The sequence below is a fragment of the Apus apus genome, chromosome 4 (genome assembly GCF_020740795.1).
Source record: "Apus apus isolate bApuApu2 chromosome 4, bApuApu2.pri.cur, whole genome shotgun sequence".
Classification (NCBI taxonomy): domain Eukaryota; kingdom Metazoa; phylum Chordata; class Aves; order Apodiformes; family Apodidae; genus Apus; species Apus apus.
Window position 1 is genome coordinate 81,212,266 of NC_067285.1, and position 24,629 is coordinate 81,236,894.

The 24,629-nt window shown below is 38.4% G+C and overlaps 1 protein-coding gene across 11 annotated transcripts in view; it reads left to right on the top strand.

Annotated features, from left to right (window-relative positions):
• Nucleotides 1-24,401, top strand: part of TENM3 (teneurin transmembrane protein 3) — a 503,658-nt gene extending 479,257 nt beyond the window's left edge. For all 11 annotated transcript variants that reach the window (XM_051617407.1, XM_051617408.1, XM_051617409.1 and 8 more), the window contains 6 exons: nucleotides 4,647-4,822; nucleotides 5,535-5,770; nucleotides 11,612-11,908; nucleotides 13,076-14,687; nucleotides 17,328-17,458; nucleotides 20,807-24,401. In XM_051617407.1, coding sequence (XP_051473367.1) covers nucleotides 4,647-4,822; nucleotides 5,535-5,770; nucleotides 11,612-11,908; nucleotides 13,076-14,687; nucleotides 17,328-17,458; nucleotides 20,807-21,562 — 3,208 coding nt within the window. In that variant the 3' untranslated portion in view covers nucleotides 21,563-24,401. The remainder of the gene's footprint in view (nucleotides 1-4,646; nucleotides 4,823-5,534; nucleotides 5,771-11,611; nucleotides 11,909-13,075; nucleotides 14,688-17,327; nucleotides 17,459-20,806) is intronic.
• The last annotated feature ends 228 nt before the right edge of the window (nucleotides 24,402-24,629 follow it).

The following is a 24,629-nucleotide window of genomic DNA, read 5'->3' on the forward strand; positions in this document are numbered from 1 at the left end:
TGTCAGGAAAAAAAAAGGAGATATAATTTGTCTGTCTATGCATCTGTAGATTAATTTCCCTTTTTTCATTCTTAGCAGGCTCATTCAGTCACTCTTCACACAAATAAAAAGCAAAAATGCATATAAAAATGAGGAAGGCAACTCAGAAATAAATTAAAGGGGGAAAAATAGCAAATTTCATTATGTTGAACTTCAGAGTCTTTCCACTCTCAACAGCCTACACAGTGGTTAAGGATGATCAGAACTAAAGCTCCCAGTAAGGTGCTGACCCCTATTTTACACCAGTGGAGGACGGGAGAGCTCCATCTGGGTGATGAAAGGATAATGAAAGTGATGCTATAAAAACTGTAATTTTTTTCCTTTAGATCAGCAAGATAACTTCTTGTTACTGGTTTAGCAATCCAGCCACCTATCAAGGTGGGTTCTCTTTACTGTAGTTTTCCAACTGTGAATTCACTCTCTGGGAGGGACTAAACTTCCAGTATGCTACGGGAGGCTGAATACAAGTGAAATAACATATTTGCAAACCCACACTCTTTAACATTAAAGATAATGTTCCTCTATGTAAATATGAACGTATTTGCCTCAATAAGCTGAAGGAGATATTTCATTGCCAGGTTAGGACAGATTTCTCAGTATGCATAAGCACAGTGAGTATATGCCAACCATGATATATAAGACTGACAATGAATAGTTTGAAAGCAGCACATAATGTGCACATTTTTTAGCCACTCTTGATAATTCGAGGTGCAAGGAGAAAATGCCTGGTGAGTGAGAATGTAACAGTAATTTTCATTTTACTGTCAAAATTATACATGTCTGTATTATGAAATGCATTCATGCTTCATTTCTCTATTATAGTATCCCAACTAATAGTATAATCAGTAACCAGTCTTTAAAGAAATAAATCATACACATTTGCAGTGTATGTCTTGTTATCTGAAACGTACAGGAACCAGCATGCCTTGCTTTTCAACCTCACATGTTTACAGTAGGAAATAAATAGATAAATAAATAAGTGACAGAATTCATTTTGTTAAGAGAGTGTGCTGCAGAGGTCTGTGAAAAAATAGTATCAGTCATAACTTAGCAATTGGCTTTAGCAGCAAACTTTACTATACACTTCATTTCTACAGCTCCCTCTTTCATGTTGAAGTAATTTCTGAAATAAAACATTAATAATGCTCTGCAACTTGGAAGTTGAGCTAAATGTGCTCTGAACTAAAATACAATGGACATGAGAAGCAAGTCAGAAATAAAGAAAGTAGGGCATTTCCATCTGTGACAAGGCTTACCAGGAAGTTATCACTGCAAAGTGAAGTGTCCTACATAGACTGGAACAGAAAATGGTCTGGGAAGGAATGTAATTAAAACTCAAGGAGATGAACAAGAGAAGAGGGACTTCCAGCAGGTGAGGAGCAAAAGGTCAAGAACTGGGGAAGCTGATAATCATTATCTCTGAGAAATTCTCACTGAAGAAGGAGAGAACTATCTGGCAGTGGCAGATCATCCTAAAGAAGAAAAATCATTTGATCTAAGGGGAACTTCAGCTGGTGGTGGTGGCAGCTGCCCTTGCTGCTGTCTTCTGTAGTTAATGACCAAATATAAAGATTGTTATCTTAATGCTTATGGAAATGAGTTGAGGGGATTTATGGACATGAGGTCATGCCCAGTGAGCAAGTTTCTGTTCCAGATTATTGAAAAGTTAATATGCAGCTTGCTCTTGAGGAACTGAAGAGGTTGGCTGAATGGCTTTGCTGTGCAGCCTGGCATAGAAAGATCAGAGGGCTCTGCAGTAACACATGTGCCTGAGCTTGTGTTTGGATGAAAAGATCAAAGAGGCTGTGAAATGCCAAATATAGGTGCTCGCCCTCTAGACGTTAGATCTCACTCCTTTTAGGGCAATTTCATTATTAGAACACTAGGCAGATAAAAGAAATCTCTCAGTCTAAAACTGGCAATCTGGGATGAATAAATTCACCTTGGCAGCAGAATGTAGGGATATTTGGATGTAATAAGAATAACGGCAGAGGAATGCCCAAAGGTATGAGTGATGTTGCTGTGCTGAGCATTGATAAGGCTTTCATTGTGGACAAAAATATATCAAATATAAAGTAAGTTTAGTATTTGATGTGCTGTGAACAAAATGAAGGACGCACGTTACAATCCATCATAAAATTGAATACGTAGTAAATTACAGAAAGACCTATTTTCCTTCTTCTGTTTTCTTCCTGGCTATAAAAGTATGCAAAATCCTATTCCCTTCACATCTCAGTCACATCTTTTTTCTTGCACTAGGACACCTGAGCCAAGCAATCACAGCTTTTAAGATTATTTCAGCTTTATAGTATTGTTTTAAAGATCATTAATATGTAGTATGATTTTTTGCCGATCTTTTGCTCTCCCCCACTGTAATAATATTAGCTGTTTATCTCAGGTTCATTATATGCTTTCATGTATTTGTGAAAGCAGAAACCAGTTCAGGAATTACAGGCACAGAGTCTAAAAATAATAATGTGGATGCAAAAATGCATAAAACAAGAATTGTGATGTTAGCTGTACTGAATGCTGCTGATGTGTAGCATTTTCCAGCTCAAGTGGTATACTAGGAATGATGATAATTTTATTAGAAATAATATGATTCAAAGGGTAAAAAGTTCTTACAGGGAAATCTTACCTTCTGCAGCTTTAGGTAAGCATTGTTTGACATTAAGAGCAGTACTTGGCTACTGGAATCAATGGACACAAGTAATTCCCAACAAAATAATTTTATACCCTTTTCAAACATAAAGTGGAAAATAGAAAAGGACACTAATTGGACAATATACGTTCCCCAGGAAGCTGCAAAGGCAAGTTGGGCATGAAAAGAAAGTAAGTTTACAGAACTGAGGAATGAGAGTGAAGGTCGTGAAGAGGCCAACAGTCACATTCATGCACAAGGAACTTTGGTGTGTTTGTTTCAGTCTCCTGCATAAATGCAGTATCTCAGCTTGCTAAGTCCAATACGTGAAAAAGAGCCAAATTTAGGGCTAGAAACATGCTGGAGGAAACTCCATTATCTTGAAATACACTTGACTTCAAAAAATAAGTTTCTCCACTTGATTTCCCTGACTTGCAGTATAGTTTCTGATTTTTAAACATTCTTTTCTTTTTCCTGTTGCTAAGTGAAAGTCTTATATAAACAGAGGAAATCAACTATGTTAAAAGGATGGAAATGACTGTATGCAAAAAGCTGTCAAATCTACAGAGTAAGCAAACTGAAAAATACATTTCTTAACCTAATCCTTTCAATTACAGCAATGCTGTGCTGTTCTCATGCTGTTCAGAAGGTTAGTGTGTTGTGAGTTAAAACTGTTTAGAATGAATGTTTTCAATTTTAAGAGTTTCTGTAGCCTCAGTGATATGCTTGGGGCTTTTGGGGGGAGTTGTGGTTTGGTGGGGTTTTTTTGGTTTTGCCTTTCTTTCCAAGGAGCAATTTTAACCATAATTACAAGCACGAAATGTCTAGCATACTGTGAGGACCTGCAAGATCATGTTCTAGTTACTTTGACTAAAGCTTCCTTCAGCTTCCCACTACACAGTCAAAGGAAACAGATGGAAAACTCCTGAGAGCAAATAGGTCATATGTAGGCTAAATCACCCTTTGGCTATTTGTTTCTCTTTCTTGCCAGTACAGGCAGACTATATTTCTAAAGAAGGAGCCTCTGCCAAACACCTAGGCTGATAAATCCAGGCTGTAATACTGGAAGAGCTAAACTTAAAAGCAGTTTTATGACCCGAGGCTCATATAATGCTTTACATCTCTATACTGTGACCACAATGCATTTTTGGATGTGAGCATGGTCTCAGGTCTTGTACCAATGGAGTATAACTAACACAACATAGGAAAAGACATGGTTTTGGCAATATCTGCTTCAATTATAGAAATTGTATCTACCTATTCATATTAAATACATGTGTACCTGGTGGTTTAAAGAAACATCAGCAGAGCCAGGGAAAAAAAGCATGTCCTGCATAGCTTATGCCACAATTCTCAAGCTATGATCTGCAGAAAGTTAACAAGTTATATATGCTAGCTGTTATGATTTCCAGCTACAAGCAGCATAAGTAGATTAAATATTGCCCCAGATTATTTCTCTTAATAATACAAAGGATGTTAAGCCCTCAGGAACAGGAGGGCAGGTGGTTTCCGTAATCATTGAACAGGTAAGGCCCAAGATATCCTTTTTATGAAAAAATGTGAGGATCCCTACAACAGCAGCAAAATATTGTCCAGTAATAGGGAGTGAGTACAGAATTCTATGGAATTTAGCACCAACAAATATTCTTCCTTTGAAATGGTAAATTAGATGTGCAGCAGGGTCTGGTCACACTTCAAAGAATAATACGCAGAGCTGAAGATCCATCTGTTTGCTCTTGCTATCACCATGGAGCCTCCTGTATGTTAAGCAGTTTTTGACTACTTCAAAGCATGTTTGAAGTCTTTGCTGTCTCTATCCCATGCACAAAAAAGCAAACGTGCCTTAACAATATGAATAGCTGGTATTTTTGTTCATTTTACTTGTAAATGAAAATAATTTGTTCCTGCTATGTATCATTCTGGGTTCTTTTTTTTTCTTCTTCTTCTTTTTCTTTTTTTCTTTTAGCTATGATAGTGAGGGCCGTCTAACAAACGTTACATTCCCAACTGGAGTTGTTACTAACCTTCATGGGGAAATGGAAAGGGCCATTACAGTGGACATTGAGTCATCCAGCAGAGAGGAAGATGTCAGCATCACTTCCAACTTATCATCAATTGATTCTTTCTATACCATGGTTCAAGGTACTGTGAACAAAAAATTTCTCAGCAGATACTGATCTGAAAACTGTTTTCTCATGGTACAGGCAGCTCGAATTGGATACGTTAGAGAGAAACCTCAGAGGCATAGTGTTTGGAGGAAGGGGTGATACATACATGATTTTGTACAAATACAGAAATAACTGTTCAGGGAAAAAAGGAATTGCAGTAAAAGTAGAATGAAATGTTTTTTCTAACCAAATAGTTTTTGTAAACCACTATGGGAAGTAGTCAGAAAACCTATTTTGCATTAAGGGGGAATCTTGGAAAGGAGAGAGAAAAGGATTGAAAGGGAAATAGGTGCAGAAATAGCATGCAGTGAGATTTTAGCTTTTAAAGAGCATGTGATGTCCCTGCAGCCGCATCCTTCCAAAAGTCAGTAGTCACAGGATGCTTAGAATTAGGCCAAAATTGCCCAATGACACAGCAGAAATTGTGTGTTGTGCCACTCCAAAGGATTTACTCTGTGGGTGGGATTTTCTTAAATGCTTAAGCAACTTTTAAGATAGGTCCCAAAGGCATTTGTGCTCTCATGTGATACAGATATTCTTACCAGTCTCACCCTTGGTGCTTATTACCATCGGGTCAGTTATGTAAAATCAAGATGTTACATTCTCACATTGCTTAGAGTGTGCAGGACAAAGACAGACTCTTAACCCATGTAGGTAACTCGTGCTTCTCTTTTTTGCCATTTCAGATCAGTTGAGAAATAGTTACCAGATTGGTTATGATGGCTCGCTGAGAATTCTGTACGCCAGCGGCCTGGACTCACACTATCAGACAGAACCGCATGTGTTGGCTGGCACTGCCAACCCAACAGTGGCAAAGAGAAACATGACCCTCCCGGGGGAGAACGGGCAGAACCTGGTGGAGTGGCGATTCCGGAAAGAGCAAGCCCAGGGAAAAATCAATGTGTTTGGCCGAAAGCTTCGGGTAAGCATACAAGCATGCGTGGTATCTGCTGCATTCTCAGTAGCTGAAAGGAAGTGTAAATACATTCCTGTAGGCATTGCCATCCATAGAATATTTAAGCTTACTGTAGAGCTGGAAGTACTTGCCTTTTTTACTTCACTTATTGGGGGTTTTTTCCTTACCAATTGCTCTTTTCTGTGGACTTTAAACTGTTGTTTTTAGCCTGGAATATATTGGAATTAATCGGGATAAAATAATAATTTTCTGCTTCCTTCACTGTTTTTGATTCTAGTACTGAATTCACACACCTGTTTTTGAATCCTGTTTTAAATTAGTCTACCATAAGTTAGCACAGTCCTAGGATTTTCTTCCTTTTTTTTTTTTTCATTTTAAATGGAAACTGTACTCGTTTCTGGTAGAAAGGATTTAACTGTGTGTGCATCTGTATGGCATACTCTTCTAACATAAGTCTTTACCATTTTGTTGAATCATAGAATCATAGAATCATACAATCATAGGGGTTGGAAGGGACCTCGAAAGATCATATAGTCCAACCCCCCCGCCAGAGCAGGGTCACCTAGAGTGCATCACACAGGAAGGCGTCCAGGCGGGTTTTGAATGTCTCCAGAGAAGGAGACTCCACAACCTCTCTGGGCAGCCTGTTCCAGTGCTCTGTCACTCTCACAGTAAAAAAATTTTTTCTGATACTCACCTTAAACCTACTATGCTCCAATTTGTATCCATTACTCCTTGTCCTATCACTGGTCATCACTGAAAAAAGCTTAACTCCATCTTCTTGACACTCACCCTTTACGTATTTGTAAACATTGAGGAGGTCACCCCTCAGTCTCCTTTTCTCCAAGCTAAAGAGACCCAGCTCCCTCAGCCTTTCCTCATAAGGGAGATGTTCCACTCCCTTAATCATCTTTGTGGCTCTGCGCTGGACTCTTTCAAGCACTTCCCTGTCCTTCTTGAACTGAGGGGCCCAGAACTGGACACAATACTCCAGATGCGGCCTCACCAATGCAGAGTAGAGGGGGAGGAGAACCTCTCTTGACTTACTAACCACACCCTTTCTAATACACCCCAGGATGCCATTGGCCTTCTTAGCCACAAGGGCACATTGCTGGCTCATGGTCATCCTCCTGTCTACCAGGACCTCCAGATCCCTTTCACCTACACTGCTCTCCAGCAGGTCAGCCCCCAACCTGTACTGGTGCATGACATTTTTCTTCCCCAAATGCAAAACTCTACACTTGCCCTTGTTAAACTTCATCAGGTTTTTCCCCGCCCAAGTCTCCAGCCTGTCTAAGTCTCTCTGAATGGCAGCACAGCCTTCTGGTGTGTCAGCCACTCCTCCCAACTTGGTGTCATCAGCAAACTTGCTGAGGGTACATTCTGTACCCTCATCCAGGTCGTTGATGAAGATGTTGAACAACACCGGTCCCAGTACCGACCCCTGAGGGACTCCACTAGTCACAGGCCTCCATTGTTGGCATTTCTTTTTCCCATATAGGGGCTGAGATATAAGTAAGAAGCATACTATTATCTATTACAGCCGTTTGGTAAAGACAACATAGATTAAGCATTTAAAATTGAGTTGCCAGGATACCATTTCAAGACCACATCAGCGGTCTGACCTACGGTTAGAACTGAGCTCAGGTTTTTTTAAAATAAGGCCTAGGCAGTATATCAAATTAAGGTAAGTAATTTCAGGCCACTTGACTTCTAAGAGGTAACACACCATATTAAATCTTAAAATATTATATCTTTCTTTGGGACAAGAAAGAAGGGAATGCTCCCATGCACCTTGTATTCCTCTCTACCCCTTGCTCTGCAAGAAGAATGGATTTTTTCCAAGAAGGAAGAATTATTACACACAGTAGCTGCTGCTTAAGAACATGCTTGCACCTAGCTATGGCAGCTGTCTTACATGGGTAAGGAAGAGGAAAAGGAAGTCATGCTTCTGGAGCTCATCCTTGTGGCTCCTGCTCACTGACATTTCATCACACAGCACAGTGGGATAATACACCTGTTAATTTGTGGAAGAAGCCCAAGAGAAAATAAAATAACCATACCAATGGCATTTGGTTTTGGCAGTGAAACAAACCGCCATGAGTCCAATTCTCGAAAGTGAAGCAAAATTTTGGCATTCACAAGTGCAGAGGAGGTAAAAGAAATGTCATGTGGAACTTCAACTTGCAAGAGTTAACAAGAAAAAAAGGAACAGCAGAGAAGAGGGAAAGATTTAACAAAATGGAGGGGAAAGCAAGAGATTACAGATTAGGATAAGACAGAAGTAGTTAAAAGTGTATATACAAATGGGAGAGGTGAGGCAGGTGGGGTATATGGGCTAGTAAGAGAAAAATGCTTTTAAAAAAGTAACAAAACTTGTCAGCAATGGGAAAAAAGGAAGTTGGGGGTTTTTTATTTATTTATAAGGAAAGATATTACAGAAATGTCACTCAGGGGTGGATGGGGGTATGTAGGAAAGTAGAGGAAGAAAACAACAGAAAGAAAAGAATAACTTAGGGAGCTCATAATTTCCATTTACAGATATGTCCATAATTTTTTTCTACAAAGAAGAGAAGTGTAGACAAAACAACAGTGACAAAATGTATTGCCAGTAAATGTACTCATATATATGACACCTTTCACTGTGTGACATACACGCAGTATCCAACATTGCAAAGTACACTTTCAGGTACTGTCTTGGTTTTCTGTCTTGTATTAGTTCTTCCCACTACTAGTTGTCTTTATAAAGAAATTAGTAAGGAATTATGTAACCATCCCTTAACTAAATAATCCTCTGCCAATCTTATTTTTGCTCAAACTTCTTTGGTATTTGTTCAATAAGCTAGTTTTGTCCCTGGATCTGTATATTTGATCTGTAGGCTGGCCTTTGGCAGAGATCCTGACAGTTGTGTACATGAAAGAGCCCTTTTAGAGCATTTGTATTGAGGACAGACAGACCCTCTCTCACAAGGGTGTTCAAATAAAGGAACTTGTATGACCTGGGTCTCAGGGTTGCTCCCAGAGTAGACAGGTAACACACATGGGGGAGCTCACAGGCATGGTTTGCTCTGCTTTCTCCTGAGACCTGACATGCTCCAATCTCTGCAGAGGTCCCCATTTTTCACATTACCTCTTGAATCTCTCTGTAAGGCACTTCTACTCCTAATGGGGGAATTACAGTCAAATTTCATGCTTGTCATTGGAAAGAAATAGGTGGACAACTAAATTACTGAAATGTAGCAGGACAGTAGGTCGGGACTGTAAGGAGACTCAGTTTTGTGTCATTAACTGTTTCTTCACTGAAAATTTCCTGAATTACTATTTTTATCATAATATTTCAAATACATTTGGAGTGTGATTGTCTTAGACACAATAAAAATGTTCAAGTGTTGCTGTAAAAGCATTCTGGTAGCAAAGCTGTTGTTAAGAAATGCTTCTGTTGAAGGCAGTACTTTACCTGATGAGTTATTCTGGCCCCATACTGTCCAACTGAAGAAGCTTTATCACCAAAACCTAATGTTATTATAATTGCCATCTACATTGCAAGATAATGCAAGCACAGCCAAAATCTCACCAAAAGCTCACATCTGAAAGCAAGTGCTCTGTCAGCAGACTGTGGAAGCATGAATCTTGCTGGAGGAAGATGCATTTCCTTTCTTTCCCCTCATATCCTGCCCTTACACAGACCAGACAGAGGGAAAGTGAGAAGGCAAGGGATGTTATTATCCCATTTAGCAGATAAAGCAGTGAGACAGCCAGATTAAGTACTTTGCTGTAATTTACACCGGAAGGATGTGCTTAGCCAAGAAATTAACCACAATTGCTTGGACATCTGCCTTAATCATAAAACCACCCTTCCCTCTTCGCCAATTCAGAAATGAGAAGTGCCCATTCACACTTCAGTGTCTAAGCCTGAGAGGTAGACAAGAACATTAATAAAAAACATAATTAAATGTAAAATAAGGAAGTGAAGATGGAGAGAAATAGGGGAAAAAAAATCAGAGGAATAGAACTGGCAGGGAGATGCAGAGATGAGTGCAGCCATGTGCGGAAGAAGCTGAGAAATAGAAACCAGAGATAAACAAGATTTAAGAGTGAATTTAGGCAAATGAGAGAAGATTAGATGTTGGGAAATTTAAACAGAAACTACCTGAAAACAAAGAAGTCCAAAAAAAGAAAAAAAGGAAGTGAATAGGAATGCTTCATAGTTAAGTTTAACCTATTTCTAAAATCAGTCTTGTAGTGTCAATTTTTCAAAGTATATTTAAATAACAATGGATGGCTCATTAAACAGATAAAGTAGCTATTCTGCATCTGCTAGACTTTATGTTCCTTACTTAGAAGATTTACTTGAAAATACTGGTTTTGCTCCTAAATTAACAGTGCAGATTGTTCTATTTCATATTAAGAAAGAGAAAATTAATGTAGATAGATAAAAGGTAAAATGAGCATTTGTAGGATTTTTTTTTCCTAATCTGCCTATGACCTATCACCAGCATTTTAATACCTTTTATGCCAGTAATAAAGTATCTAATTTATTTTGATCTTTTAGAAGCTTATCAGCCTCAGGGTATAAGTACCAATATCCATGATACATGGATTTTTAAACACGCAGCCCTGAAAAATGAAAAAATCCTCCAGCTATTTCTTTGGTCAGGATATCTATTCTCTCGTTCTTTTCTGAATGTTATTTAGCTGTCTTTCTTCACTTCCTTGTAATGTATGTATGAATTACCTGAATAGGAATTTAAAAAAATTCTTAATACACATAGCTGTATGTCCATTTGTCCCCTGCCCTCCGTATGTTACCAAAATACTGTGTTGAAAGATTGTAGTTGTTTCATCCTCACCTGGAATAACTTTAAAAAGACACAGTAGACACAGAAATGGTTTGCAGATGAACAAGAAAACCTAGAAGCCTGTTTAAGAACACTAAAAACAGTTCAATGCAGAGGGAGTACAGAGAAGTGTAAAGATACCCATGTGGGAGAAGAAAACCAGGCATTTTCCTATCATAAATTCAAAAATAAGAGCTGATTCAATGAAACTATTACACAGAAATCACTATCCACCACTATAGTTTACACATATAAATAATAGTTTCAACATGAATGTGTCTAGGCTAAGACTTCATTTTCAAATTAACTAGTTAGAAACTTCAAAGCATTTATAACTGTTTTTCAGTGCTTCATTAGTCTTCCAGACATTTATGGCTTTTAAGTGATCAGTTAACCAGGTGAAAAACATAATCCTCTACTATGGATTTCAGCCTCATAAATATATTGCAGCAGTGGATAGTATACCGAGTTAAACTTCTGTTTGAACCAGAAGGGAAAATCCTATGTTCTAAAAACTCTTTTATCTTAGTGTGAAAATTTAACATGCTTTTGAAGATCTTAATTTTGTATTTACCATTCTGAAAAATGTTTGCTATTGAGAATTAGGATTTAGTTCATTCTTAGCACGATTGTTATGAACCAGACAAGTGTACGCTTTGAATATGTTTTGGCTATCATTTGCTAGCTATACTTCAGACTGCCTGCAGAAGAAGTAGTTTGTTCACTGAACTAGCCCCATTTATTATAGAAGTTTCCACTACACATCTTTCAGTGTTTTTCTAACAGTTGACAACAAATCCAACACTATCTCTTCATATAATGAGACCTTGTAAAGTAGATGCTAATATAGTGCCCTACATTTATGTCAAGAAGTTGCTAAAATAATTTACACACAAAGCAAATCAATCACTGTAAATGGTATTTAAACAATAGCTAGCTTTGTGGAAATAACAGGTGGCTAGGATTTGAACAGCATGATTTATTGTGTCATTTTGTTTGCTTTAAAAAGGTTAATGGCAGGAACCTCCTTTCAGTTGACTTTGATCGAACCACAAAGACAGAAAAGATCTACGATGACCACCGTAAATTTCTGCTGAGGATTGCCTACGACACATCAGGGCACCCCACCCTGTGGCTACCAAGCAGCAAGCTGATGGCTGTCAATGTTACCTATTCATCCACAGGTCAAATAGGCAGCATACAGCGAGGGACGACTAGTGAAAAAATAGAGTATGATGGACAGGGAAGGATAGTGTCTAGAGTGTTTGCTGATGGGAAAACTTGGAGTTACACATATTTGGAAAAGGTAAAGAACACTCAGGTTTTAAAAAATACTTTGAATGTGCTGAAATTCTGCAGCATCTGCTGCATACAAAGCCAAATCAGGTAGTGGAAGTGCATTTCAATTATTCCAAGTATCAACATGTGATTCCTCCGGGAGTCTTTTATATAATAGATATGTAATCTCACTGTAGCTAATTGCTAGGAATTGATGTCTTTTTAAATTATTTAGGCCAGTGACTAACAAGAAACATCTGTATTTACCTTTTACCTTAGCACTTAAAGTAAGATTCAGGGACTAGATATCTGCAGTGTAAATCAGTCGAAAATAATTTGGTTTTAAATTCTTCACTGTTGTTTTTTTCACTACCAAGAAAAGCTCTCAGCTGTCAATTTGTACTTGCTGTATGTTGTAGCAACAAAATAAACAATAGTCTTTATTATTATATAATGATTGCCGAATGATAGCTCTTCCTCTAGAAATATCTGTGAAGATCCCCCTTGTGAGATCCCATGCCTGACATGCAAAAAGAGAATCCATTTATTTCTGGGGTTTAAATATATGTCTCTTGACACTGTTGCTCAGCAAATACTGTTGACTAATCATTGCAGGCATAAATTAATCAAGACCTATGATACATAATAGCCACACTTCAGAAAAATGTCAGAACAATTCTGAGTAACTCCTTTTGATACAAATAATGGAGCAATTGTTTTCCCTATATCTTAAAAGCTTACAGGAGAATACAGTATTCAGGATCTCAGGCTATTCAAATTCTCCAAAATTCTCCAACTGTAGGGAAGAAATTGTGTCTCACATATGTTGTTCTCCTCATGAGTTAATGGCTCTAAGACAGTTTTACTTCTTCCCCTATTAAACATGACTTATCTGAATCCATTGACAATCTGCTGTTTAGCTGTGAGTGCTTGATAAAAGAGTGATACAGTCATAACAAGCAGCAAATTATGAATGTGGAACTACTAATTACAGAACCCCTTACAATTAAGCATCCAAGTAAATTAGGAAGGGAGATGTTAACAACATGTAAGGTCAAGAATAACTCAATTAAAGAGGAGATAATATTCTCAAGTGGGAATGTCACATTTCTGTGCAGAAATAGTACCGATATATGGGGTGGGAGGGGGTACTCCAGCATTTATCACATGGTAAAAATCTGTTCTTAATTTTCAGTCAATGGTTCTTCTGCTTCATAGCCAACGGCAGTATATCTTCGAATATGATCTGTTGGATCGGCTTTCTGCTGTCACCATGCCCAGCGTGGCTCGTCACACCATGCAGACTATCCGCTCCATTGGCTATTACCGGAATATATATAACCCCCCAGAAAGTAATGCCTCTGTTATAATGGACTACAATGAAGAAGGGCAGCTCCTTCAAACTGCTTTCCTGGGGACAAGCCGAAGAGTGTTATTCAAGTACAGACGGCAGACCAAGCTCTCGGAAATATTATATGATACCACAAGAGTTAGTTTTACTTACGATGAGACAGCAGGAGTCCTGAAAACAGTAAACCTCCAAAGCGATGGCTTTATCTGCACAATTAGATACAGGCAAATTGGACCATTGATTGACAGACAGATTTTCCGCTTTAGCGAGGACGGAATGGTAAATGCCCGATTTGACTACAGCTATGACAATAGCTTCAGAGTGACTAGCATGCAAGGTGTCATCAACGAAACCCCACTGCCTATCGATCTCTACCAGTTTGATGATATCTCTGGCAAAGTTGAACAATTTGGAAAATTTGGAGTTATATATTATGATATTAACCAGATCATTTCGACAGCTGTAATGACCTACACAAAACACTTTGATGCACATGGCCGCATCAAGGAAATCCAGTATGAAATATTTCGGTCATTAATGTACTGGATTACAATTCAGTACGATAACATGGGACGAGTGACAAAAAGAGAAATTAAGATTGGGCCATTTGCCAACACCACAAAATATGCTTATGAATATGATGTAGATGGTCAGCTCCAGACAGTTTATCTAAATGAGAAAATAATGTGGCGATACAACTATGACCTGAATGGCAACCTCCACTTGCTCAACCCCAGCAGTAGTGCCCGTTTGACGCCACTTCGCTATGACCTGAGAGACAGAATAACTCGACTTGGTGATGTTCAGTACCGCTTAGATGAAGATGGATTTCTGCGTCAGAGGGGTACTGAAATCTTTGAATACAGTTCAAAGGGCCTTCTTACTCGAGTTTATAGCAAAGGCAGTGGGTGGACAGTGATTTACCGTTATGATGGACTTGGACGACGAGTTTCCAGTAAAACTAGCCTTGGACAGCATCTCCAGTTTTTTTATGCAGACCTTACTTACCCAACCAGGATAACTCATGTATATAACCACTCAAGTTCTGAAATCACGTCTCTTTACTATGATCTGCAAGGACACCTTTTTGCCATGGAAATCAGCAGTGGAGATGAGTTTTACATTGCATCAGACAATACGGGGACACCACTGGCTGTTTTCAGTAGCAATGGTCTCATGCTTAAACAAATCCAATATACTGCTTATGGAGAGATCTATTTCGACTCTAACCTTGACTTCCAGCTAGTAATAGGATTTCATGGAGGCTTATATGACCCACTGACCAAGCTAGTCCACTTTGGAGAAAGAGATTATGACATACTGGCAGGCCGGTGGACAACACCTGATATAGAAATCTGGAAGAGAATTGGGAAGGATCCAGCTCCTTTTAATTTGTACATGTTTAGAAATAACAACCCAGCCAGTAAAATACACGATGTGAAGGATTATATCACAGGTAAAAGGTTACTTCAATCCAAGGCTGACTCCCATGTGCTCAAAACATTACCTTTCTATGTTCTCATGATCTGATTATCTGATCATCTGGGTTAGAGGCTGAGGATATTGTCTGGGGAGGACTGGAGAAATTCTCAGGGAAGATAGTTCTTCAGAAAAAGTACCTGGTGTTTAGAATCAGATCAACAAAGTTATTTTAGCTTGGGAGTGCTGGACCTATAGACATCTAATTTTGACTTGGTGAAGTACCTAAATATGTCCTGTTTGGAAAGGTTCTTTATGAGGAAGAATTAAGCACTTAACAATGAGAATAATTACAGCAAACATGCTTACCTGGAATAGTGAAATAGCAAATATCTGTAAAATATATCTGCTAGCTGTAGGCATTGATTTAGGTAGCTGCATATGAGACTAAGATCCACAGGCCATTATTAGCTTTCAGGTTTAGGTAACTAAAGCTAGACCCTGTGCCCTCCACAGTCCTTATGGTGCTTTAATATTGGACTGTTGACTCGAAAAGATAATTCAGAGCATCTCAGTATACAGAGGGGTTGGGTTTTCCAAACACATTCTGGAATACCAATGGAATACATCTCTTCCTCGCCCACTAACTGAACTGTAACACAAGCCAGAGATTCAAATGCATTGGGAAAGGAAAGAGGAGCCCTAGATTCTCCTTCCAGTACTGCTGTGCATTACTCAGTGCTTCTATAATTCAAAAAAACCAACTCCTTGAGCAAGAGTAAGAATCCCTCAACACCATTCATGAGAATCTCCTTACATGTGAATTAGAGTCAAACTTCTTCATGGCTCTGGGCTACTGAGCAGTACGAAGTGCATAGTCACGGACCAAAAGACCAAAGAGAAGAAGGAGTGAGACTGTAAGGTAGCAAGGGCAGGAGGGGTCTTTCTGTGACCAGTTTAACTCATTAATATGACAGCAAATATTTGCTGGTAGTTGGTTGATATTTGCCAGGGTAAGTTTTTGCAAGGCTACTAATGTAATTTGTCTAAGAAAGCAAAGTCTGATAAGCTGCAAGGCCCACACAAAGTAATGAGTAAATAGCCAGAAGCAGGGAAGAAGGAGTATGATATAGAAAAAGCAGTGTGCATTTCTCTTTTAGCAACAAAAAGCTGCTAACGTGCCACTTTTTGTATAATGGCTTTCTTAAGGAACCTATATGCTTTTGTGGGTCTAGAGTTACTGGTGTGTAGTGTCTTCCATTGTTCTACATTTTAAAAAATTGACTGCACGTCACTAGAAGTTTCTGAAAAATGCATTGCTCAGATACATTTGCATTTTCGTATTTCCGTAGATGTAAATAATCTGAAATATTTTACACAGACAGTGACAGACTACAGGAGGGGCTCAGCCCCACTAACTCACAATCTGTGAGAATGCCATTCAGAAAAAGCATCCTGGTAATCACGTGGGTTTGTATTAATTTAACAAACAGCTATTAACAGGGTTGCTAACAGGCTGCTCAGGAGCAAGGGTAGTAGCAGAGCTTTGAATCTGCCCACTTTTAACGTGTTGCAGGGGGTGCAGTTGCAGTCAGGTTCTTTGTGGCATTGGAAATTATGCACTTAGTTCAAAAATTTCCCTCAAAATACAGTTTTAGTTCTTTTGTTAGTAACTTACATACTCATAGAAGGTTATCATTCGAATGAATCATTTGCCTGACTGGCAGTTTTAGATGCAGAGCCTCATGAAGCTTATTATTTATCTGGAAAAGTTATAAACTATTTTAAATATTCTCAATTCTTTTACCATTTTGAAAAATTTAGTTCCTTGTTTTGCTTATTTGGGGTTTTCTTAAAGTACTAGACTTGGTAAGGAGCACACTGCCAACTTCTGCTAAGGTTAGTATTTGTGAAAGATAGTGTAGAAAGACAGAAACAAGGCACAGCACCCGTTCTTGCCCAACAATTGTTAACTAATTAACTGTTGCTTCCCTAATTTATTTATTTCTAACAGAACATAAAATCTATCATAATGTGTTCTAATGCTAATTTAGTATCTTGTCTGCTTATTGATGCAACTGTAATACATTTCATTAGCTTTTCATTTCATCGGTCCAACTTCATCTTGAAGAGGGGGAGATTTCTCTTGAATCACCATAAAATATCTGCCAAATAATTTAAAAGGTAATTGACCATATAGGTGTTATTTCAGAGATAGTTTGAAGACAGTACAGTAATACATACATAAAAAAAGGTGCTCTGTGGTACTTTTTTTTTTTTTTTAGTATTGATGATGAACGTGCAACATAGAGCATTTTCAGTCTGGCCATGAAATAGCAATTAGTTTAGGTTATATTAGAAGGAAATCTCATTTTAATTGTGCTCCAATACTAGTTCTGGAAGTCACTGAGGCCTTCAGAATTGCTGAAACCTGCAATGTCTTTCAAATAAGCATAGGTCAACTTCAGGTTTTCTGCATAGGCTTGCTATGCTAGCTGTAGCACAAATCTAAAACCATCCATATCAAAACGAAAAGTGTTGAAAAATTTTCATTTTACAGAAGGAAAGCAACTATGCAAAAAACTATTCTGTGTAAAAATTGTATTGTTGCAAAATATAGAACAATTCTGATATTTTTTTCTTTTTGGATTTTTTTTTTTTAATAATTCTCTTTCAGATGTTAACAGCTGGCTGGTGACATTCGGCTTCCATCTGCACAATGCTATTCCTGGTTTCCCTGTTCCAAAGTTTGATTTAACAGAACCATCTTATGAACTTGTGAAGAGCCAGCAATGGGAGGACATACCAGTAAGAAACAAAACTAAACGTACAAACAGAACAAGACAGAATGTTCCCTTCTATTCAGATTTTATTAGGCAGGAATCATCCTGACAGGGTTACTTGCTAAGTAAAATCTGAGCAGTGCTTTTCAAATCTCTAGTTTTTACCTACTTACAGAAGAATTTAAGATATTACAGTGGTGTTTTTTCTTACAGATTTGCTAAGTTAGGTACCATTTTAATTAAGCTTTTGTTTGCTTTCAGCAATAACAAAAATACATAAAGACAATAATCAATGAAAAGAAGTTTAAGAACCTTTAAAGATGTCTAAGTTTCCTAGGAGAAACTAGAGAGATTAGATTTGTAGTAATACTCTGCCCAAAGGTAGAAACTGAACACTGAACTAAAAAATAGACTGTGAAATAAACAGAAGAACAGGTGATATAAATTATGCATACCAGGCACTACTACAATTTTACTTCTCTTTAATATTAACCATGTTTTATATGTAAAGATAAAATATTGAAAATTAAATTACCTGAGGTAAAACCCATTACATGACATAAAACCAAAACTCTAGCTGCTTATAAAGGTCTTTGGAAGGAAAAAAAATGAACCTCAGTCCTGAAAACCTACTACAGATTTAAATGATGGAAGAAATAAATGTGGAAATTAAACTCTAAATCTGCTATTTAAGAACGCTGTATTTACAAATTAAACTTACTCAAAGATCAAAGACCAATGCCCTTGAAAATCCTACAGTTCTCAGTTAAGAAGTGTTATGAGGCACTAAAATGGGTAATCCTATCATAAGCAGTCAAAACCAGATCTTTTACAAGAATCATGATAGAGAACTTCACAAGATTAGAAGATAATACGATCTTGAAGAACATTACAACCTGATTTAGACAAAAAAATAATTAATAGAGTGGCCCAGCAGAAGTGAGCATATGGAAGCTAATCTTGCATGCATTAATTGACCTACTGTATAAATTCTTTTTAGTAGCCAGGGATTGAATAGCAGGGAAAGACCTTTGAGCACAGCATGAAAGTACTGTCTGCCATGAACGGTAGAACAGTGAAGGAGGAGCACTGCAAGTACTCCAGGCAAGGTGCTTGTATCAGGAGTTAAGAGACCGGTCATCAGGAATGAAGTGAAAAACTATCAGAGGTTGTTTATTTAGATGTCAATGGCTAAAGAATGCGATTATCCACTAACATGAGCAAAGGTGAATCAGGAAAAGAGTAAGTCTGGTCAGAGATGAGAGCAGACAGCTAGTTGTCAAACATCTTCAGGAGAGACCTCAACAATGTGAGGAATGCCAGGGGCATGTGACATGACAGAGAAAAGCAAAAGGAAAACAGAGATTCAAAATTTTCAGGTAGGAAGAAGCTGTGACTATAATATTCACTGTTAAACAAGCAAATGCAGCCAGAAGCCAGAAGTAAACACACAAACCCCTTAATATTTTGAAACATTCCGGAGTGAGTGAGCTTTACTGAGCTCTGAGGTTTTGCTTCAGAGCTCTGAGGATACATATTAAAAAGAAACAAAATTTGTCATTATGAAGTTTCTATAACATCTTGCTGCTCTCACTGATGAGCATGCTATCTAAAATATACTTTAGCTTTCATGTAGAATTTACAACAGCTGAAAGCCATACTTGTTAGCAAGTGTAGACAGGAATCTGCCTCAATTAAGAAGAGCTGAGAGTCTGAGAGTCCAATTCATAATTCCCTGAGGAACTGTGCCCTCCAGAAAGCCACCCTTGTGGCACAGGAGAGAAGCCTTTGCAAACCTTTTGCCAGGCTTTGTTTAGTAGCAAGGCTGAATTATTAAGGTTGCAGGAGTCTGCTTGTTCTCCCACCCAGAAATTTGGGAAACAGGCTTTTGTCTCATTTGTCAGCAATGAATCAAGAGGGTTAAACAGTATTTTACTGAAGGGAGACGGGGTCAGCTAGAAGGTAAACTGGATCATCTACAGAAACTAAGTACTCCTTTTCAAAAGCACAGCCCAAGTATTTAAATATTTGTTTCCTGCTGAGACAACTGCAGCTGTCTACTCCCCACCTCTGTCAATACTAGTGCATTCACAGCTTGTAGCTGTTAATACCCAGGGTTAGACAGGTGAGATGTGCCTATTCTGCATGGTTTTAAGGTCTCACGCCAACCACAGCAGACTCCTTAATGTGAGCTGCCCTGCTATTTAGCCAGGCGAACCATTCCTGCTAGCTGCTCCTGCTCTTGCAGCAGGTGGCTAACCACAGCAGTTACACTGGCAGGTCCCATTCTCCATCTACTCTTTCTCTTTACCAAGAGTTCATATGGCATACTGGGGCTACATATAACTCTTAACAGTCAAAATAAACTTCTTTAACAGAGTATCCAATCCTAGCTTTTCCATCTTGTGCTTTTGCACCTCACAATTGCACCTCTTATTTCCTCCCCTTTATAGTACAAGTATCTTTTCAACAAGAACACCCCAGATATGGTAGAACATTAAATACCAAGTGAGCCTCTTCTAGATTTGCTTGTTGGTTCTTTGCATTCATTGCCCCTTGTCTTTGCCAGTTGTCAACAAAACACACTATTGGATTCATGATTGCACCCATCTGAAGTTCTGGAGGGAGAAGCTGCTTATCTCTTCTAGGCGGCACACTGATACCTGGAGTGAAATAGAAGCTCATGCAAATGAATTGGCCACAGCCTTTTCACACATCCCCTTCTATCAGTTTCTGCAAGAATTTGCAAAAAAGAGCATCAGTCCCCAGTATTCCACCTCACTGCTCTGTACTGTTCACTTCCTTCTCTTTTACTGTAAAGACTATCATTACAATTTTATTCCCCTCCTTCCTTTAGCAGCTTGAGCGGTAATGAGAGCCCCCCTGCAGTTTGGTCTCAAACTGCAGCTACTTGAGAGACTATCTCCTGACTTAGCATAAAGAAGGGCTTGTTCCTGTTCTAAAGTGCAGCTTCCATGACCTGCAAATTTCACTACAATTTGGACGGACTCATAGTAGACAGGAATCCTAGTTGAACAAGCTCAGAGGATAACACTGTAGTAAGATAGCTCTTATCCATAGTAAGTATTAGTATTGCAGTGATCTGTCTTTTGCAGCCCAGTAAATAGCCTTTGAAGGTAAATCTTACTTTTGTGCACATTCTCAGGGAGACAAAAAGTACTGAACGTTATCTAACAAAATAGTCCTGTAACTCAGCAGAACAAGTAGAATGTAGATTTAATTAACTCCTTGGCACTGTCAGTTGCGGCATAGCCTGTTGTTGTCCATGGGCAACACACCAAGAAAGCCTAGCTGTTTGGCATCTAGAGGGCTACAGATGGCTGGTAAAATTTCTGTCTGTTCTTGTTTACAGCCAATTTCTGGAGTGCAACAACAAGTGGCAAGACAAGCAAAGGCTTTCCTTTCCCTGGGAAAGATGGCAGAAGTGCAGGTCAGCAGACGGAAATCCAGTGGAGAGAAGTCATGGCTGTGGTTTGCTACAGTGAAGTCTCTGATTGGGAAAGGGGTGATGCTTGCTGTCAATCAAGGCAAAGTGCAAACAAACGTGCTTAACATTGCAAATGAGGACTGCATAAAAGTGGCAGCTGTTCTGAACAACGCCTACTACCTAGAAAACTTGCATTTCACTGTTGAGGGAAAGGACACACACTATTTTATCAAGACCACCTCCCCCGAGAGTGATCTTGGGACACTGAGGCTGACAAGTGGGCGGAAGGCCCTGGAGAACGGCATCAATGTCACTGTTTCCCAGTCCACCACTGTGGTAAACGGCAGGACTCGTAGGTTTGCTGATGTTGAAATGCAATATGGTGCTCTAGCACTTCACATCCGCTATGGCATGACACTTGATGAGGAAAAGGCCCGAATACTGGAGCAAGCCAGGCAAAGAGCTCTTTCCAGTGCCTGGGCCAGAGAACAACAGAGAGTAAGAGATGGAGAGGAAGGCGCCAGGTTGTGGACAGAAGGAGAAAAGAGGCAGTTGCTAAGTGCTGGAAAGGTACAAGGATACGATGGGTACTATGTACTCTCTGTGGAGCAATATCCAGAATTAGCAGACAGTGCTAACAATATACAGTTCCTCAGACAAAGCGAGATAGGAAAGAGGTAACACACTGGCTTAGCTCAGGCTGCCAAAGAGACTTTATCAGTGTCTTCTAAAAAGGAGACCAAACTGTTTTGCTGCATTACTACTTGAGCCTAAGCTTACATCTTTGCTCAGATTTTTTCTGTAGCACAATCTGAAGAGACTCTGTAACGAAAAGAGCGCCTTCCAGGAGAATGATACTTCTAATGACAAAACTTTTTTTTTTTTTCTCAATGACCTTAAAGGTGATCTGCTTTAAAGAATATGTTTACATATGCATATGGCTGCACTCAAGTTGGACTGAAAAGTATTTAAAAAAAAATAGAAGAAAAAAAGAAAAGAAAAAGGCCTACAGATTTTGCAAGAGGCTGTCTGTTCCTTTGAGGCACTGTATTTAATTAAGATACAGACCAATACAGTGTTTCCAAATATTACTGAACTGTTGACCTTTGCTTATGAGAAGTAGTCTCTTTCTCTTTTTCTCTCTTTCTCACTGCATAGGATGTGGTATATATCTGTTAATTTTAAAATGTGGGGCAAAAAGTACTGTTTATATATAGACAACCCGACTGCTTTAAACTGTGCTGCTTTCTAAAAGGACATTGGCACAAGTGACTTATGCTACCATGAGAATTTAATAATGGATTTTACAATGCTAACATGGTTTGCCTTGGGGGGAAAATGGCAAGCAGAATCCTTATTGCAGATAAGCAAAGGAAACCCTGATTTTTTTGTAAATTATGTGAGACAAGTTGTTTATGGATTTTTATATGAATTACAATTTACTGTACATCAAATATTAGTCTCAGAGGAGTTAATTTATGTAAAGTGTTTAAAAAAGTTTATACTTAAAAATAAAATGATAAAAACATGTGCTGTGTGTGATTTTTTTAAAGAAAAAGGAATTGCACCTTTTATGTTATAGCTGTACAGTATAAAGGATTATATTGTAGAGATATAACGGTGATGACTTATGTCCAAAAGTGTTAATATTTTTGTATTAGGTTTAAAGCTGTGCATCTATCACTCTGCTGATACGATGGGACACTCCAAAGTGGCTGGTAAAATCAGACCACAGCTCTCTTCCCCTCCCTTACCTCTCCTGTCACCCAGGCCAGTGCCACTTCATCAGTCATTGTTAGAAGGCACAGTAACCAAATAAGTCTTGTTTATTATGATGGAAGACTTTAATAGGTTGGGTTTTCCTTGTCCTTTTCCAGCCCTAATGTAATAAATGGACATTTCTTCATACCAGGTGGGGTTTCTGTTGTTTTTTTAGAAGCTTTGTTTCACAATGGAGATAATAGTGTCTCAGGTGCTTGGCAAATTGTATGTAGAAGAAGAAATGTTGTTTCATCCAGTTATGTCAACTTTGTCTTCTGTATAATACAGCTCTTTTAGATGTTAATAACTCCAGACAGAAAAAGTGTACCTCTGACCTGATGCCACAGAACTGCTCTTTAGGCAGGCAGGCTGTTCAGTAGGTTCATCTCTGGCCTTCAGCTGGCAGATCAAACCCCATTACTGTGAACACTGAACCTGGGGATGGAGAGGAAGGTCCAATTTTAGTGCCTAGTCTGCATCTCCACACCACTGCATAGATTTGGCATGCTCTGCTCCAAGACCCAGTATATTTGCTGCAGGATAGAACTTCTGAAGCATGCAGCTGGTTCCTTATAGGAAGCCTGTGGTGGCATCTATGGCATCTGTTCTACATCTTGGCTGAAACCATTCTTAGAGCTTTACTCTCATGAGCATTCAATTCAGCCACAAAAATATTTTTAAGATGAGACAAAATTGGGGTTTTTTGATGTTAATTGAAATATAAACAGTATTTCTATCCATGTATTATAATGACAAAACATAGTAAGTGAACGTGTCTTAACTATGAATGGTTCAAGTGGATGTAATAAAAATAGTTTTCTAACTACTTTGTATTCTGAGAGTCTATGGTATTACATACTCTAAATTGCACATTAGGATTGTTTGATATACCGATTTTAATTTCTCCCAGCCACGTGGCTACCGAATCTACAGTATCAGTGCAATTACTGTATGTGTGTATTTGGTAGAGCATACAGAACTAATTACACATATAATGAATGCTAATCATCTATTAGAATGAAAGCACAGATTAGTTGTTAGTATTTTTACCCTTGAAGTCTTAAGGGCCCTAAATTTAGAGAGGATGATATGTCAGACCCCAGAGGTGTGTCACTGATCTACGTATTCTTTTGAAAGATGTAAAATGCTAGGTGTTTGCAGTTCTGTTGGGTGGCTCTTCCACAGCACTGTATTTAGCATGCTGTAAGTGCTCTCTGTTGAAATAGGCTCATATTCTAAATTATGTCAAATGTTTCTGTTCTGTTTGAATATGAAAAGCTTGTATAACATGTCAACAATGAAATATATCTTCTATTTGACGCATACCAGTTCCTTCTCCTTTGTTCTGGCAGCAATAAACAACAAATGATAGTATCTGTTGGTGATCATTTTAGATGAAGTCAAATCAAGCCAATTAGCAGCCTCGTTAGCAGGTATAATGAGCCTATTTCTTGCTAAAAAAGACTTGTGATCTGGACATGCTCCTGCAGGAAATAGTGACCTTGGGGAATATATAAACAAAAGATCTTTTTAAAGAAAAAATATGTATAATTAGAAGAAGCATATTACAAAAAAAGGATTCTCCGTATTTTAGGCAATGCCAGTCAAAATGCTATCCTGATATTTTGAGATGTATATTTCGTCTGATTTGTATTGTTCTTTTAATTTGCCTTCTTAACTTTATATGTGTCCTGAATTTTCCACGAATTGATAACTATAGATTGCATCTAGGCTTTCCAATAAAAGCCAACCCAATGTGTGTGTGTGTGAGTTTATTTTTTTGTTGGTTTGTTGTTTGTTTTGGTTTTTTTAAATCTGTATGTCAGATATTGCAGCTGTGCAATTGCTTTTCTTGTTGTATCGGAAGAAGCAAACAGGTGCAATTGCACTGGTATTGATTCATTTGCTCCACAGTTGGCAAGATCTTTTTTTGATGCTGTCCAGTGGCCTCATCTGTTGACTCAGCAAAGTGAATTAGTCCATGGAA